The sequence below is a fragment of the Osmia bicornis genome, chromosome 2 (assembly GCF_907164935.1).
Source record: "Osmia bicornis bicornis chromosome 2, iOsmBic2.1, whole genome shotgun sequence".
NCBI lineage: Eukaryota > Metazoa > Arthropoda > Insecta > Hymenoptera > Megachilidae > Osmia > Osmia bicornis.
In genome coordinates, this window is record NC_060217.1 from 5,287,402 (window position 1) to 5,303,022 (window position 15,621).

Below are 15,621 nucleotides of genomic sequence, written 5' to 3' on the forward strand. Positions count from 1 at the left end.
CTTTTTTTTCTTTTTTTAGAAAATTATTTATTAAAATTCACCAAGGTAAGCATCTGTACGTGTATGGAAGGGAATAACAATTTCAATGTTTTATTTATAAAATACACTTTCTATATAAGGAATAGAATTTCAAAGACTGATGTAAGTTCGCTTCTTGTGCATAATGTATGCAATGATAGTCCACAATGCAACTCCCCAAATCGCTTCGCATAAACGTAGACCTCGACTGTTCATGCTTCCGATGCTCCAATGGAAAGGGAAATTTTGATAACATGTCATGTGGCCAACATACAGCAACAAACCGTTCATACCTATCGAATAAACATTAGATTTTCATTAGATTTTATACAATTTCCACCTTTCTTCTCGAGAATTTGAAAATTTTTGTATTCGCCGAAGAATGTCTGTCTCTTTTAATTCGACATCTGCAGCAACAAGGAGGGTCAGTACTATAAATGTCTCATAAATATTTGTCTCGACGTGAAATCTGTTCAGCAATCGCGTTGCACAAGCTCCGCGTGAAAGTTTTACATACCAGGGATTCGGAAAGGGCCTCCGTTCCACACCTTAAGCACGTCCACGAGCAAATAACAGGCGGAGAGGAAAGCGAGAGCGAAGGATGTCGTTACGAACACGAACGACAGCGACCTGTGCAATGTAAAAATAAAACCAGTCGATAAGTAACCAAGGAATATCCTTTTCTGGAATGACGCACCATAACTTTTTATTGACGGGAATCACGTTGGTGAAGTGGAGAGCGCATCCGATGCAGCCGAAAAACGCAGCCCACGCCAACCATCTCACAACACGTTCTTTCCAGTCTTTGTAAGACATCATAATTATACCAGCATGTAGACCGAGGAAAACGTGGAACGTCGATGTGAGACAACCTTGACAAATTTTCGTATACAATTGTAACAGTTCCATTTTCGTATTATCATAAATAACATACCCAAAATCCCTTCTGGATCAAATGGTCCCGACTGATAAACAGTCATCGAATGATGTAAATGTTGTTCCTTGAGTACCAATCTATCGATATAACCGGCTGCTCCTCCAACGCAGTCAAAATATTTTGCATCATCGTGAAGACCACCAGGACCCAGATATCCACTATCAACACACCCTTTAACGATTCTGTTGCTACGTAAAAATCATTCATCGAATTATACGTACATACGTGGGACAGCCAGGAACAGGTAAGCAAAATGTGACGATGCAATGAACAGCCACGATGACTGCCATCACACAGCATTGAGGTAGTAAGAGGAAAAAATCTTGCACATCTCGTAACATCGGAGACTACGAAGAAATAATGAATATAGTATTGATTCATGAAAAATTCGAGAGCTTAGCTGTACCTTTGTTGGTCTTTTGAGCATCAAGAAAAGGTACGTCAGAGAAACCATGAAGTAAGTTACACCGAAACGTTGAAGAACACCGAATATCCGGATGTTTTCCAGCTGAGGACCGGTGCTCACCGTGTTTAGAGATACTCCGATTAAGAACAGGAGAATACTTCTCTGTTGAAAATATCAAATGACAGTAGAAAACGCTATAATTGCGGTAATTCGATAAATTACCTTAACGATACCGTATAGTATGACATGTTTCGGCACCATTCGCTTTAACTGACTGCCCAACGCTATGGGGATGCATACCCCCATGATCCATATAAAACAAGGGAACACTAAATCCCCTAAGAGTAAGCCATTCCAAGTGGCATGGCCCAAAGTTCTATAACCACCGGATCCATCGTTAACGAATATCATTAATAGAGTGCTAGCCCTGTAACATTGATTTTTATTATGTTTAATATCATCGTTTCGAACATGTGAGTGGATTTTCATGGATCGTACCCCCGAACAGTGTCGATTGCTTTCACTCGACGTTTCACAGGTTGCCTCATCGCAGTATCGTCCACCTGACGTCGCGTACATTTCTTTCTGCAAGCGTGCCATAATGACTTCAAACCGGACAGGCCAAACAGAACGAGCACCAAAACTCCCAAAATAACGAAAACTTCTGAAAAAAATTACACTTGGATAAAAAGGTATATCTCGGTTTGAATCAAAACCGAGACACGATCTTCGAATCCTGATAAAATTAATTAAAAAACCGAGATTGCTCAAGATACTCGTTATCAATATCTCTGGTAAACATAGCTTATTAACCTGTGAACCGACTGTACGATGAAAATGGAAAACAAGTAATGGTTATCTATTGTTATTTTTTTAAATCCATCAGACCTCACCTGTGTAAGGAGAAGTTGGTTCGTTCAAAACCTTTATATCGCAACTTCGATTTTGGACCGTCAACTCGTACACACCGAATTGTCCCAAATTCGGTGTTAACTCACAGATCACGTTACTGAAACGTGGAAACACGCGAATGTTAAACAATACCAAACTGTAAAATTCCTCTCTTTGTCAATAAGATGTACCTCGTATTTTTAGCAGTTACGAATTCATCAGGATCTACGGCATCGAATATCCTAAACGTTGTAGGTCTGACTGTATCGATTATTACACTGGAGGTAGAATTCGCTATAATTTGCTTGATTCTGGTATACGGACACTGCAACATATGTATTAATCAATTTTACTCTTGTCGTTTGATTTAATAACTGATACTCGATAAATGAATTACGAGTGTTTCTAATTATGTAAATAAGAAAATTCCTTATTTAAAAATTAAAATGTCTTGCTACACGCGGTCGTATTCACTTCACCATTCATGCTGATACAAAGACGTACCTGCGATTAACGAATTTAAGTAACTTGATGGATAGAAAAGTAAAGGCATGCGAAACACGTGACAAAGTATAAGTGCAAAAAGCGTATCCTTGTATGACTTACCAAGGCGCAATCGGTCGAAAGCAAATAGAGCCAGACGTTGGAATCTTCGTGGTCGGTTCGTAGATTGATACAAGCTTCATCGTACTTGAGGGTCTCGCGATCGCAGAACCACTCGTCCATCGTCTCTGCTGCAAGCAAAGTGAACGCAAGAAGCAAAAAACGAGAAGCGGTTAGGTGGCACGCTTCGAAAGTCGCGCGAGGAATCGTGACACCGCTCCGCGCCTCGCCGCGTCGCTGAGAAACTCAACAGGCATCCGTAATTTCAGAGAAATGTTTATATCGAACCGTGTGCAACGAACAGAGAGAAAGTAGAACGCTCAAAATTGAATTTATGCTAAATGCATCTTCGCTTCGTGGAACATAGTAGTAAGAAATGTTTCCTCTCTAACGGAGTCTTTCATTTACCTGTCTTAATTATTCCGATATTTGAAACACAAATTTTGTAAATAAATTGATCATCGGTGTCAGATTAAAATGGCATATTTTAGAGTTCATAATTTGTTCACGAAAACATTTCGGGAGGCTCGAGTCCAATCCTACTTTCTCTCAGGAGAACACCGCACACTGTCCTTCATCTAATGTTGCATCGCGCATTAAAACGAAGCAAACATCCTATCGTATCAAGGTCTTCCAAGGTCATCGAGTAAAAAAACACAGTAAAAATATATATCATTGAAATTGACAACAAACTGTTGGATCCGCGTCTACACAAACATAATACTGTGACTGTCACAACAGAAATAGTCAGTTTAATGATATTCGGAATTTTCGTTCCTCCTGCATGTTTTACGAGTGTGCACCTTGACGATGGGTGCAAGAAACAGAAAAGAAATGGAACAATCGTCACGGTACAAAAAGCAAAGAACAATCGTCGTTTTTCCAGAAGATGGTACCTAGTATTTCGCGTTCCTCGAACTCCCGGACGACTTTTCGCGATGACCGCGTGAACGTTTCGTCGACGATCACGATCTAACGGTGTTTGCTCGATTGCGCGGGATCGAATATTGTTCGGCACCATTTAATCAACACCGCGACCGACAGATACGAATGCGTCAAGTGGCACGAACAGCTTTTTAGTATCGCGTACACGAGAACAGCCGGCTAACCGAGTCAACGCGGAATCACGTGGGTGCATCGACTGACATTTCACCTGGCATTCAACAGAAATTTTTTTACCTGTCCACTAAGCGGACAGCTTCCGAGAAATCGGAATTACGCTATCGCGCGAGCTTTGAATCCGTGTTCCGTAAATTAAAACTTGGGTTGTTTACATTATTATCAACAATTAAACACTACTTTTAATTGCTATATCTTGTCCCAACTCTGTTAAAGTTGCTTTCACAGCAAATCAATCACTTCGCTCCAGTATGTCAGCCAAGAAGCGGATGGCCGCCTAGTATTAATATGTATTGCAATAGACTCTCGTTATATTGCCGTGGTAGGGGTAAACATTTTTCAAGCTTCCAAACTCTAATTAACTAATCATTTACAATTTCTACTATTATCATTACACTGGAAATCGTACGACCTCTCCAAAATCACAGTTAATTGGAGCGAAGCTCCGCTATTAAACGATTGATCGGGATTTTTCTGACATTTTAACTCAAAATCTAGATTATCAATTTTGACCATGCAAGCCGATTACAGTGCTCACTGTAAGTGTTTATATAGAATAAAATCAGAGATCGGTGGTGTCCTTGAGACAAGCGTTGATGCCGAACTCCGTATTCCACATCGGTAAAACAGCCCATGTTTGATCGACAGAAACTGAATATATTATAAATTGTTGGAAATTCTATTACGTAGTAATTTATAAATTATCTAATTCTTTTCAATAAGCAAAATCCAAGAATTAATCATGCTCAAACAGCATGTGATTTAAAAACGTGATTCTATTTGAATTTAAACTTGCATCGAAAACTGGATATTATAATATAATTACTACGATTTAACAAAAATAGATTGTTTAAAATAATTAATAATTGCAGAAGAGAAGCAATCATTTGCAGTAGAATACATAATTATTTCAATTTTGTTCTAGTTTAAAACAAATGTATTAAAATACTGGACGAAATTATTTAATAAAATGAAAAATTAATTATTCTTTTTCTATGAATTGGTTAAAGAAAAAAAATGTCTCTAATCTTTTCTTTCTTGACTTTGGTAGCAAGTAATTATCAAAAATGCTTACAATTAACAACGACTCAATAAAAGACAAGTAATAATAAATGTTAATAATTGATTAGAATAAATTAAAACAATAAATTTTTACGAAATTCTATTTCAAACCCATATCATGGCGTCCTTTCAATATCCATCAAATATCTGTAACAAAAAAGAAATACGAATTTATGTACATAAAATGTAATCAACAATAATAAACAATCGAACTATAATTTATGCAAAATATTTTAATAGATACAATGCTCACTTATTACTTATACAGAAGGATGCTCTGAACACGTCTTGTCACTTCGACGTTCGCGAGAGAAATGGCGAGACCTACCTTCCCGACGAAGACCGGTCGGCACCGCTTCGGCATTCTTCGGTAAATTCCGCTATCGGCCGGCTCACCGACGCGGCGTGAATATTTGTGCGCCAACTTCACTGCGATACTTCGATGGAACTCAGTCAGTTTACATACACGAACGGGTCTAAACAGGAATAATATTACGATGCTCAAGAAAGAATATTATTAAATTAAAAACAGCAAATTGTGTAAAACAGTACTAAGAACATACAATAATGTTCAGGAACTTAACGATATAAAAGAAAATAATTCAGATTCAGCTGTTCCACTCTTATTGTGCATTCGCGGCGAGAGCAAAAATTTTCAACTTGCGTATTTTTGAAGAAAACGCCAAATTAATGTCAAAGATCAAGAATTCAGACTTGTCTTCGATGTTTCTTTCTGTTTTTTGTATTTTTAACATCCGATCGGCAATTTAATTTAATATTTGAAGATAATTTAATCTTACCTGTTGCGGACACGTGTCAAACGGACAAAGCTTCGAAGAGGACTGTTGCACTCCACCACACTTCACGCAACGCACCCTTCAACGATGAATCTGATTGGTCTAAATAGGAGGACGCCATAATGGAATGACCAATCACAAGCATTGTTAGAAACTTCGAATTGCTTTGAAACTTTAACATTAAAAAAACGGAAAGATTCGTTGAAAACTATCAACACCATATTGAAATAAGGTTAAGATTACTTTTTTCACTTTAAAGCATCGAAATATAAGAAATAACATAGAAAAATACATAAGATATTAATGGTATTTAATAAATTATCATCATAAAAGCAGAATAAATGAGAAATATGTTATTTTAATTCGTATCTATATTGACAAAATAGGATATAAATTTTCAGCTTACGCATTTCTGAAGACAATATGGAAATAATGTCAGAAGTCATGACTGATGTGTTCTCTTCAACTTTGTCTTCTGTTTCTTGTATTTTTGATACCTAATACACAATTTAATCACATAAGTAGACGAGCTGCGAATGATTGCGCTGTCGAGCATTCTAAACGAATGAACTGTGCCCTACAGAAAAAACGAGGAACTAAATTTGTGGTCTGTTCTAGAGACTGTCGGTAAAGTTTTCAACGAAAACATTTTTCTACTACGGTGTCAAAAGAAATTCTTTTTTCAAAAAAGTTTTTATAACTTTTATCAAGGTATGAACTAAAAAAAGGGACCAACACACATATTTACATACATATACATGATAAGTTATCAATGCATACCAATGCCAATGCGTACTGACCACATGTGTGGGAAGCACTTATTATATATTTCTATATACTTGATGACTAATGTTTGTTTAAAAATGTAATTAGCATATTATTTTTACTTATTTTTAAAAAATAACTCAAATTTGTTTCAAAACATAGTTTTATAATATAAATCCTATATTTACATATGTAAATAAAATAAATGTTGCATTCCTAACCTTAAGGTTTAGTTTATCAAATGAATTTAGTATGAAATATAAATGAAAAATTAAAAATCTTTTCTTTGTTTCAATTCTTAGAGTTTTCGGTAAATATTTGATTTGATTTTACCTTGTTTATTTTAAATATAATATAAATGACATGACTAAAGTTAAATCATAAGGTATAACCAGAGGTTAACTGTTTCTGTTGTGAAGGAATCATGAATAATTTGACAGATGCACACTGGTTTCCTTTAACATCTCAAGGAAACATTTATTCCATGACAAAACTGTGTTCTAATAGTGGCTACAATAAAGTGTTAGTGGCCTCTTTAAAAAGAAAAATATACTCTTGTGAATATCATTTAATGCCAAATCTACATTTAAAACCATTGGTTAAGGAGCTACTCTTTACATACATTCCCAGTTTGTAATCTTATATATTACTTTATCATTAAAGAACAAAGTCTTTCATTTTGTAAATAATAATTATTTTTCATTAGGTGGTACAGAAATTATATCCATTGATGCATATAATAAGTCTGACAGTGGTGATGGATTTGTAATAGGAATAACTATTTTAAAAGCAAGTACAGATACATCTGTAGAAAGGTATTTAAATATATATACAGAAGGTGCAATAGACGGAGAAGGAGATGAAGGGAGTTCAATTGAAGCCATAGCTCAAAATTGTCTTACGGTAGAATTACCATACACACCTTATCATTTGTATCATACTATATTACCACAACAGAATTCTCATAGCGAGGTAATTTTTTAGCATAACAGTAACTTTTTAATACCACTTACACAATAATATTGTTTAAGGAATGTTCAAAGAAATAATATTATTTATTATTATATAAATTTAAAGTGTTAATATAACATTTCCTAAGATTTTAGGTTGTTTGGTTATTATCTGGTAGTGATTATAAGATTCATATGATCAGAGAAGATAAATTAAATCATGGTTATAGTGAATCATCAATTGAAAAATATTTCCCTGAATTGCATGATATCCAAGGAATTGCAATATGGATTAATATCTACTATTATGATAATTATAATTGGTATGATATTACAGTTATACACAAATATACAAATTATTGTTATTAATTATATCAAATTATTTAGGAGACTGACTGTAATTGGTTGTGAATGTGGTTTAGTTATAGTAGCTATAGTTAATGTTTTGGAATTGAAAATCTGTAAAGCTTGGAAATTAAGGTATGACAGGCCTATTTCCAGTGTATGTATATTTCCACAACAAAACAATATCACAAAACCTTCCTTTCTTAATTCTAGAGGTAAATATCAATAAATTAACATACATTCTTAAAGAGATTACAAAATTGATCAATTTTCTTATTTATTGTAGGTCCCAAATGTTCTTTAAGTAATGAAACAAAATTAAATGTTCTTATTGTAAATACAAGTAATGCAGTTGTTTTCATGTAAGTGTATAAAACTATTATTATATGTATCATTGTTATATATGTATAACTCATTTAAATTTAATTAGGGACGTTTTAAATAATGGAATGGATGAGGATATAACATTAAATGGTAGTGAAACATCTGATTGCATTTTATGCTCCTGTACAGCTGATATAAATATGGATGGTCGGAACGAAATTCTCTTAGGAACCTATGGTCAAGAGGTTTTAATATTCTGTTTTATAAATAATACATGGGAACTGATCATTAGAAAATTATTCGATGCACCGGTGCATTCTATATGTTACATGGATATTACCAATGATGGAATGAAAGAACTTATTGTTCTTACACAACGTGGAGTTCATATACTACAGGTTGTAATGCTTGTTTATATTCATTATATTCAGATTAACGTAATTAAAATGAAATTATAAATTGCAGCACAATATTATGGACGTAAAGGACAAATGGAAAAAACGATATCGAAAAATGCTTAAAGACAATAGAACATAATTTTAAATGTTGTCAGGGAAGATCTAAATAGATGTTATTATTTAGAATTAATATAAACAAATTTTTGTATATAAAGATTACATTGTATGTACAGCCTCGATCACGGTCGGCGTCCCTCTAGGCAAAATTGCGGTCTAAGCCAGCGAAGAGGAAAGTGTCTCCAGTCTCTACCGCTGAGTATGACACTCGAGCCAGCAGGCATTATGTCTAATTCACAGGAGACAGTTTTGTATTCGAGAAAGAACAAAATTTTCTCCAATAAATAGTCGCTACAGGGACGATAACATTCAGTAGGCAGATAGAAACACAAAATTCATAAAATACTCCACCCTCGCAGAACAAAAAAGAAATGCGTAAATGCATCCCTTCCTGCTTTGAGGGAAATAATAAGTCAGTTAAATAGTCGCTCCGTGGACGATAGAGCTCGTTGGACGAAAAGGAACCAAATGTTCCTGGAGAACGCCACCTTATCTGCCCTTACAGGGAAACCATTAGATAGATAAATAGTCGCTAAAGCGAGTCGGTTCGTTAATTAACCAGTAAAATGCATAATGAGCTCGATTCGAAAGTCATTCCTTCTATGTATTCGAGGTTGTTGGCATTCTGTCATTTTTTATTAAGAATATTAATGAAGCGCGTACATAATTATCTTCATTAAGATTTAAACTTTAAATTTATATACAATAATTGCCATTTTAAATTGATTAATTATAAATGATTATAGGGTTGACGAGTCGAACTTAGAGGAACGATCACTCTAAAAACTGCTAACAATTAATTACTTGCACAGAAATGTAATTTGTCCAGAAACATAATATTTTATCCAATAATTCTGCGCATTAACAATTCAACAAATGCGCAATTCCGTTGGTTCTTCAGTTAGTATGCTTCATGATCCATCGTATCTAGAATTCGTAGAATCAATGACGTAACAGATGGTTCAAAATAGTCTGGCACGTGCTCGAGGTGGAAGGAAGACTGTCATACGTATACGTTTAGGTGGTGCTTACGCTCGAAACAACACTGATGATCAATATATTACATTACATCTTAACTAACGTTACAAAAGGATCCAACAGCTCGTTTTACCCTTTTTTCTATGTGAATTAGAATGACAAGTAAAAAAGGACACACCCTACGAATTGAATCAGAAATCGATAAAAACCGTGAAGAGGGAAATTGGAAAAAGGTTATAGAATTGGCGGAACATCTAAAAACACAATATCCAAGCAATGGTATACAGTGGTTTTATATTGAAAATTTTTACTTATGATTTTTGCATGCTTTAATGTTTTTCATTTTATTAAAATCTTTAAAGAAATTCTGTAAAAATCAAATGTCATATCTGCCTGCTGTTTCATAACCTGTTTATATAAAAAAGAAAAAAAAAATGATAAGTCATGTCAGAGATTACACGAATAAAGGTCAAATATAATTACTGTCAAATATGTCAATTCACATATTTTAGTTTACAGAACTATCTTGACTTGGTTAATACACTTTATTATATTTTATTGAATAACTTTAATTTCAGAATGTTTAGCAAATTTTTTATGCGGTGAAGGTAGATTAGAAAGTTTTTTGGAACAAACTCCACCTGTAGATGCGAATATTGGAAAAGCAAGAAATGGACTGGCAGAAACTAGAAGATATTTACTTTTGGCAGCAAATGAAAAAGACAAACAGGTAATCTAATATGCTCTGTTTCAGAAACTTACTTAATTGTTATATTATATTTCAAATTTTAGGCTTTAGTTGTGTTGGATGCACATTTATTACTTGGAAAAGTACATTATGCCATGGGAATGTATGAAGAAGCTCTGAATCATTATCAACAAGCTGAGTTGCATGCCCTTACAGAAAAACCATTACCTTGTAGAAGTCTACGCATTATTGCAGAATCATATGCAATTAAAGGTTTGCATCAGAAATTATTTAAATTATATAGTACATTGCTAGTACATACTAGTGCATTATTCTTCATATCACATATAACAGCCTGCCATTTAAATAAAGGAATGGTTTATATTTACTATAGTTTTGGTGTTTTACATATTTCACTTAACAGTTATTTTTCTGATAGTTTAGTACTTTAGAATATTAAATTTGTGCCAAATTTGAAAATGTTACACTCAATGTAGATATTGTAGTAAAAAAATTTTAAGGACTGCATACTATTTTTTTTTATTGGCAGTCCATACTAAGTATAAATCTTCTCATACACCAGTCTGAGGTAGCATCAAATCTACAAACTGGTATTTATAAGCATGATAAGTTTTGAGAATGTTTGCTATCTATATAGTATTATAATCAATATTCAACTTAGAGAAAGAAAGATTGTTTACTTTAGACACAGAGAAACATTTATCCTGCCGAAGACTGCGCATTATAGCCGAGTCGTACGCAATTAAAGGTTTGTATTTTGCTTCATTTTATTTTGCTTTCTTTTGCAATGTGTAAGTGTATCCCATTCTTTTTAAATTCGCTTCTGTCAGCTATTAAAATGTTAAGTTATAATGAAAAAAAATATCTTAATGTAATATGTATAAATAAAGTACTGAATTATTTTGCTCTATTATGCTTTGCTTTAATTTGTACTGTATATGTGTAATACAAATTCAATTAATAAAATTACGAAATATTTATTTCAATTATATTTACAATTTGCTATCTTCATCAAATGGAGACACATACTATGTTTTTTGAGTAATTTATATTAATCTTTATTTTATCTGGTATTTCTTTTATCTGATGATAGGTCTTTGTCTGGAAAAGTTACCACCATATTCCAAGTCAAAATACAAAATAGCAGAATGGCAAGAACAAATCATCAAGTGCTATGAAATTGCTGGGGACTTGACGTTAGTGTATTTACAGGAACAAGACAAACTTGCAATGCAACATCAAAATGGCACGTCTATCGTGAATAGTAACAATGCAGGTGACGTAAATTGATTTTCAGCACATTGTTTTCTATCATATAATGCTAATTGATCTTTATTCCATAATTAATGTCAGTATGAATAAGATTATGATAATTAGCAGTAACTTCCAGTGAATAAATGAATAAAAAATGGTAGTGGCTAATATTATAACATACTGAACATAGAAAATACATGTATAATATTAACGACATTATTTTTATTCTTTTTCAGGTGATTTTATAGGGTTGTTGGTGAAATGTGACAAAACTTGAAATTTGAGTTTTGTTGTTAATACGTTAATATCATTTGATCAACAGGTACAAATTCTTCTCAGTCTTCATTTTGTTCTACAAAACATATTGGACCAATTTTGGAAACCACGCTACAAAGGGCACCCATATTATACATTCAAACTGGTAATATTCAAGGTGCTATAAACCGTTATAGGTAAATAACTTTTTTCTGGATATATATAAAAGCAAGGTAACAATAATAAATATAATTTTAAAAATACTTAAGTAATTTAATCTTTGATTTATCCAAGAAAATTATGTTTATCAAATTAAATCACTTATAAGGGAAGTTTTATCTGCTGTGGAGTCTACTGCAACTCAAAGTCTCAGGGTTATGTTAACAAGGCAATTGGCAGAGGTTTTAGTTCGAGGAATAAGCGGTGCCGAATATAAACCTCCAGAACCGTCAAGTGATACAACTGGTGATATTATTCATAAAATATTGCTGTTATAATAAAATATAACTTGAAAATAAAGCACCAAATTATAATTTAAGTGACTTTTTAGATTCACCATGGAAACCAAAAAAGTATTTAGGTCCTAATATGTTTATACCAAGAAACGAATATGAAGAAACAATCTTACTGTTATTGATAAGTGAAGCTATGGCAGTTAGAGATGCTGTACTTAGTCAGTCCCCAGAATTCAAAGAAGCAAGAATACATGCTTTTGAAAATGCCACAGCGGTATACGATCTTCTCACAGTAGTTGTTGTGAGGTGGAGTCAAGTGGATTTACTATATGAGGTTGATATGATTATATAAATTGTTCAGTATTTATTTTTTAATTGAATATTCTTATGTTATTCATTATTTATAACATTATGTTAAGTAATATAAATATAGAATTAATTTTACATTCTAATAGTCATTTGAAAGAGCAATGAAATTCTCTCATGAGGAAGCACATGTTTGGACTCAATGCGCACTGTGTTTAATTAGTATGGGAAGATACATGCATGCATATAGGGTTTTAAGAGTGGTAGCAAGGTTAACACCACAAAAAGTAATGCCTTGTCTTTTAATTGCAAGACTATGTTACGAACAATTAAATATGGTAAGATATAGATGCACATATCGCATAAAATAATACATATTCGGATAAATAAAAGTACTCTTATTATGAAATGACACATGGAACAGGTAAGAGAAGGCATTGAATGGAGTCAAAAGGCGCTCCAAAGAGAAACAAAAAATTCACAAGGGATGCAGTCCAGATGTCATCTTTATATTGGAATTGGTCATAGTATTCTTGCTACAAATACTATAGTAAAAATGGATAAAACGTACCATACTAAAACAGCTCTAGAATGTTTTCAGAAGTGCGTATGCGTATAAAAATTATAATAAGATATAAATTGAATGTTATAATTTTATGCATTTATTTTAATAGGGCACAACAATGTGATCCAAATGATCATTTGGCTGAATATTATTTGGCCCACGAATATGCTATTAATAGACAAATTAATGATGCAATGATTCATGTAAAAATTGCATTAAATCTTCGAGCAGAACACATTCCGTCATTGCATTTATTGGTATTATTACTGTCAGCTCATAAACAATATTCAGAAGCATTGCATTTAGTTAACAGTGTATTAGAAGAATATCCGGATAACTTGAATTTCCTTTATGTAAAAGCGCACCTTGAATTACGAAGCATCGGTGGTGAGCAAGCATTGTTTACCATAAGACATATGCTTTTACTTTGGAAAAATTTGTACGAAGACCAAACAAATACTAATTGCAATGAACAGCATAGTGAGAAACGTAGTGAAACCAGAAGTGTCTTTCAGCTTTATGCTTCTGAAATGTCTGACAAAGATTCCAGTACGTATCCAGTATCTTTCTCAATCTCTATTTTATAAGTAATCGTTATAAACAGTAGCATTTCAAATAGGCTCCGTGCATGCACAATCATTGGCTGCTTCAAGAGTAGAACAAGCGCTCTCTGAAGTTGCATCTTCACTTAGCTCTTTCACGCCAAAACCAGGACCACAAAGAGCGTGGCTGCTACAATTACAAGTGTGGTTATTGCTCACTGAAGTATATCTAGTTTTAGATCAACCAAACGGTGCAGTTCTTTCTTTACAAGAAGCTACAAATATTTTTCCATTGAGTCATCATATTATGTACACAGTAAGTTTATACTGTTTGTACAAACAGAAAAAAGTTCAACGTGTTTTACATTTTATATAACGGTATTGAAATTTCATTTTAGCGGGGTCTCTTACATGAATATAAACTGGAATATATGGAAGCAAAGCAATGTTATCAGAATGCAGTTTCGATTAATCCTTCACACATAAAGAGTTTACAACATTTGGTAACATTTATTTGGGATAGTTTTTTGAATTATGTAGTGCACAGTTATTTAAGAAGTATTTATATTATTAGGGTCTAATTTATCACTATTTGGGAAGTCAGAGGTTGGCCGAAAAGACGTTAAGAGATGCTGCAAAAATCGATCCGAATTCTCATCAGACATGGTATAAATATAATATTTTAACTTTTAAACAATTTTTATATCGTACAAAGTGAATTAATTATAATTTGTATAGGTATAATTTGGGAAAGGTGTTGGAATCCTTAGGTGAAGTAGAAGCAGCAAGTGATTGTATGGCAACAGCATTGGAAGTAGAAACCACAAATCCAATATTACCAGTTCTCTCAATACCAGTAACCTTTGAATGATTCAAAACTATAAATATTTAAAAAAGGACGTTCAAAAAAGTCACAGTTTATTCTGCAACATTGAAATTTCTTTACCCTTGTGGGTAATAGTACCTGCTTATCTCTACACTGTTACATTATTGTATAAATAAATGGATTAATTAAAAATATATTAGAACTGTACAAATAATTTAAGAAAGATCACTGTAAGAAATTCTAATAAAGAAAAAGCTATGAGACCAAACAATACTTCAATAATTTTTCTTAAATATTTGATTTTATATAATCTTTTATTTTATTAGAAACACATTACTTTAGAAGTTCAATTATGTATTTTAACTTACTTTTATTGACATATTTAAACCGTTGTCTTAAAAGTTAATGCTAAATTATTTTACTTTTTATAAATTATATCCGTACATGTGTTTATTATAGTAAAAGTATTTTTATATTAGGTATTGATTGAGTAATTAAAATTTCAATGTACTTCTATTAACATTTTTAACGATGATGAAGATGAAAGTAAAATGACACAGGATGATATATTAAATTAATAACGATTACTAAATTATGATGCAATTTAAACAAGTTTCTACAATACATAAATTTATATATTATTACTTATTTTCACGTAATATTAAGAATAGAAATTCTTGAAACAATTAATTCCGAGTCAATATCACGGTACATGTAAAAAATATAATATATATAAAATTTTATACTTTGCCAATAATAAAAGAAATGTATCAATTAAATCAAATTAAGTTCTATTCAAATATAATAAAAAGAACACGCTCATTCATATCAGATATTTATAAAAAGGAAATTGATTCAAAATTACATCGTTCCTTGATTGCACAGTAAGCTTTTCAGCGCCTTTATTTCTTGTTAAATTAATACCAATTAAGTAATGTATCGATGAACACAAGGTACAAAATTAACATTTTTTTACCGTGACACTTATTAATTTCCCTT

The 15,621-nt window shown here is 32.6% G+C and overlaps 3 protein-coding genes across 7 annotated transcripts; 2 read left to right on the forward strand and 1 right to left on the reverse strand.

The window, feature by feature from the left end:
• Window positions 1–60: 60 nt before the first annotated feature.
• LOC114879285 (heparan-alpha-glucosaminide N-acetyltransferase-like) lies at window positions 61–6,400 on the reverse strand. Its single transcript, XM_046290182.1, has 15 exons — window positions 6,240–6,400; window positions 5,837–6,005; window positions 5,290–5,512; window positions 5,148–5,183; window positions 2,859–2,986; window positions 2,444–2,577; window positions 2,255–2,370; window positions 1,860–2,025; window positions 1,584–1,788; window positions 1,362–1,523; window positions 1,181–1,302; window positions 953–1,113; window positions 716–890; window positions 536–648; window positions 61–311 (listed from the first exon to the last, which is right to left on the reverse strand). Exons 4-15 carry the CDS (start codon window positions 5,149–5,151, stop codon window positions 130–132), a joined length of 1,668 nt encoding a protein of 555 aa, XP_046146138.1. The 5' UTR covers window positions 5,152–5,183; window positions 5,290–5,512; window positions 5,837–6,005; window positions 6,240–6,400; the 3' UTR covers window positions 61–129.
• Window positions 6,401–6,414: 14 nt separating this feature from the next.
• LOC114879293 (KICSTOR complex protein kaptin-like) lies at window positions 6,415–9,559 on the forward strand. 3 transcript variants are annotated; one of them, XM_029194091.2, is made up of 9 exons: window positions 6,551–6,698; window positions 6,901–6,908; window positions 7,018–7,227; window positions 7,305–7,570; window positions 7,705–7,871; window positions 7,936–8,108; window positions 8,180–8,255; window positions 8,324–8,615; window positions 8,683–9,498. In XM_029194091.2, exons 1-9 carry the CDS (start codon window positions 6,592–6,594, stop codon window positions 8,752–8,754), a joined length of 1,371 nt encoding a protein of 456 aa, XP_029049924.1. In that variant the 5' UTR covers window positions 6,551–6,591; the 3' UTR covers window positions 8,755–9,498. The 3 variants fall into 3 exon arrangements, with proteins under 3 accessions (XP_029049934.1, XP_029049924.1, XP_029049944.1); XM_029194101.2 differs by lacking the exons at window positions 6,551–6,698; window positions 6,901–6,908 and adding an exon at window positions 6,415–6,544 and having other exon boundaries at window positions 8,683–9,559; XM_029194111.2 differs by lacking the exon at window positions 6,901–6,908.
• A 147-nt stretch (window positions 9,560–9,706) lies between these two features.
• Window positions 9,707–14,893, forward strand: LOC114879269 (tetratricopeptide repeat protein 7B). Of its 3 annotated transcripts, XM_029194049.2 has the most exons (15): window positions 9,707–9,989; window positions 10,289–10,440; window positions 10,503–10,671; window positions 11,105–11,167; window positions 11,513–11,695; window positions 11,996–12,125; window positions 12,257–12,393; window positions 12,479–12,717; window positions 12,839–13,027; window positions 13,114–13,292; window positions 13,364–13,803; window positions 13,874–14,112; window positions 14,195–14,299; window positions 14,371–14,462; window positions 14,535–14,893. In XM_029194049.2, the coding sequence occupies exons 1-15, from the start codon at window positions 9,866–9,868 to the stop codon at window positions 14,665–14,667; spliced, it is 2,574 nt and encodes an 857-aa protein (XP_029049882.1). In that variant the 5' UTR covers window positions 9,707–9,865; the 3' UTR covers window positions 14,668–14,893. The 3 variants fall into 3 exon arrangements, with proteins under 3 accessions (XP_029049882.1, XP_029049892.1, XP_029049900.1); XM_029194059.2 differs by lacking the exon at window positions 11,105–11,167 and having other exon boundaries at window positions 9,708–9,989; XM_029194067.2 differs by lacking the exons at window positions 9,707–9,989; window positions 10,289–10,440 and adding an exon at window positions 10,949–11,009 and having other exon boundaries at window positions 10,513–10,671.
• The last annotated feature ends 728 nt before the right edge of the window (window positions 14,894–15,621 follow it).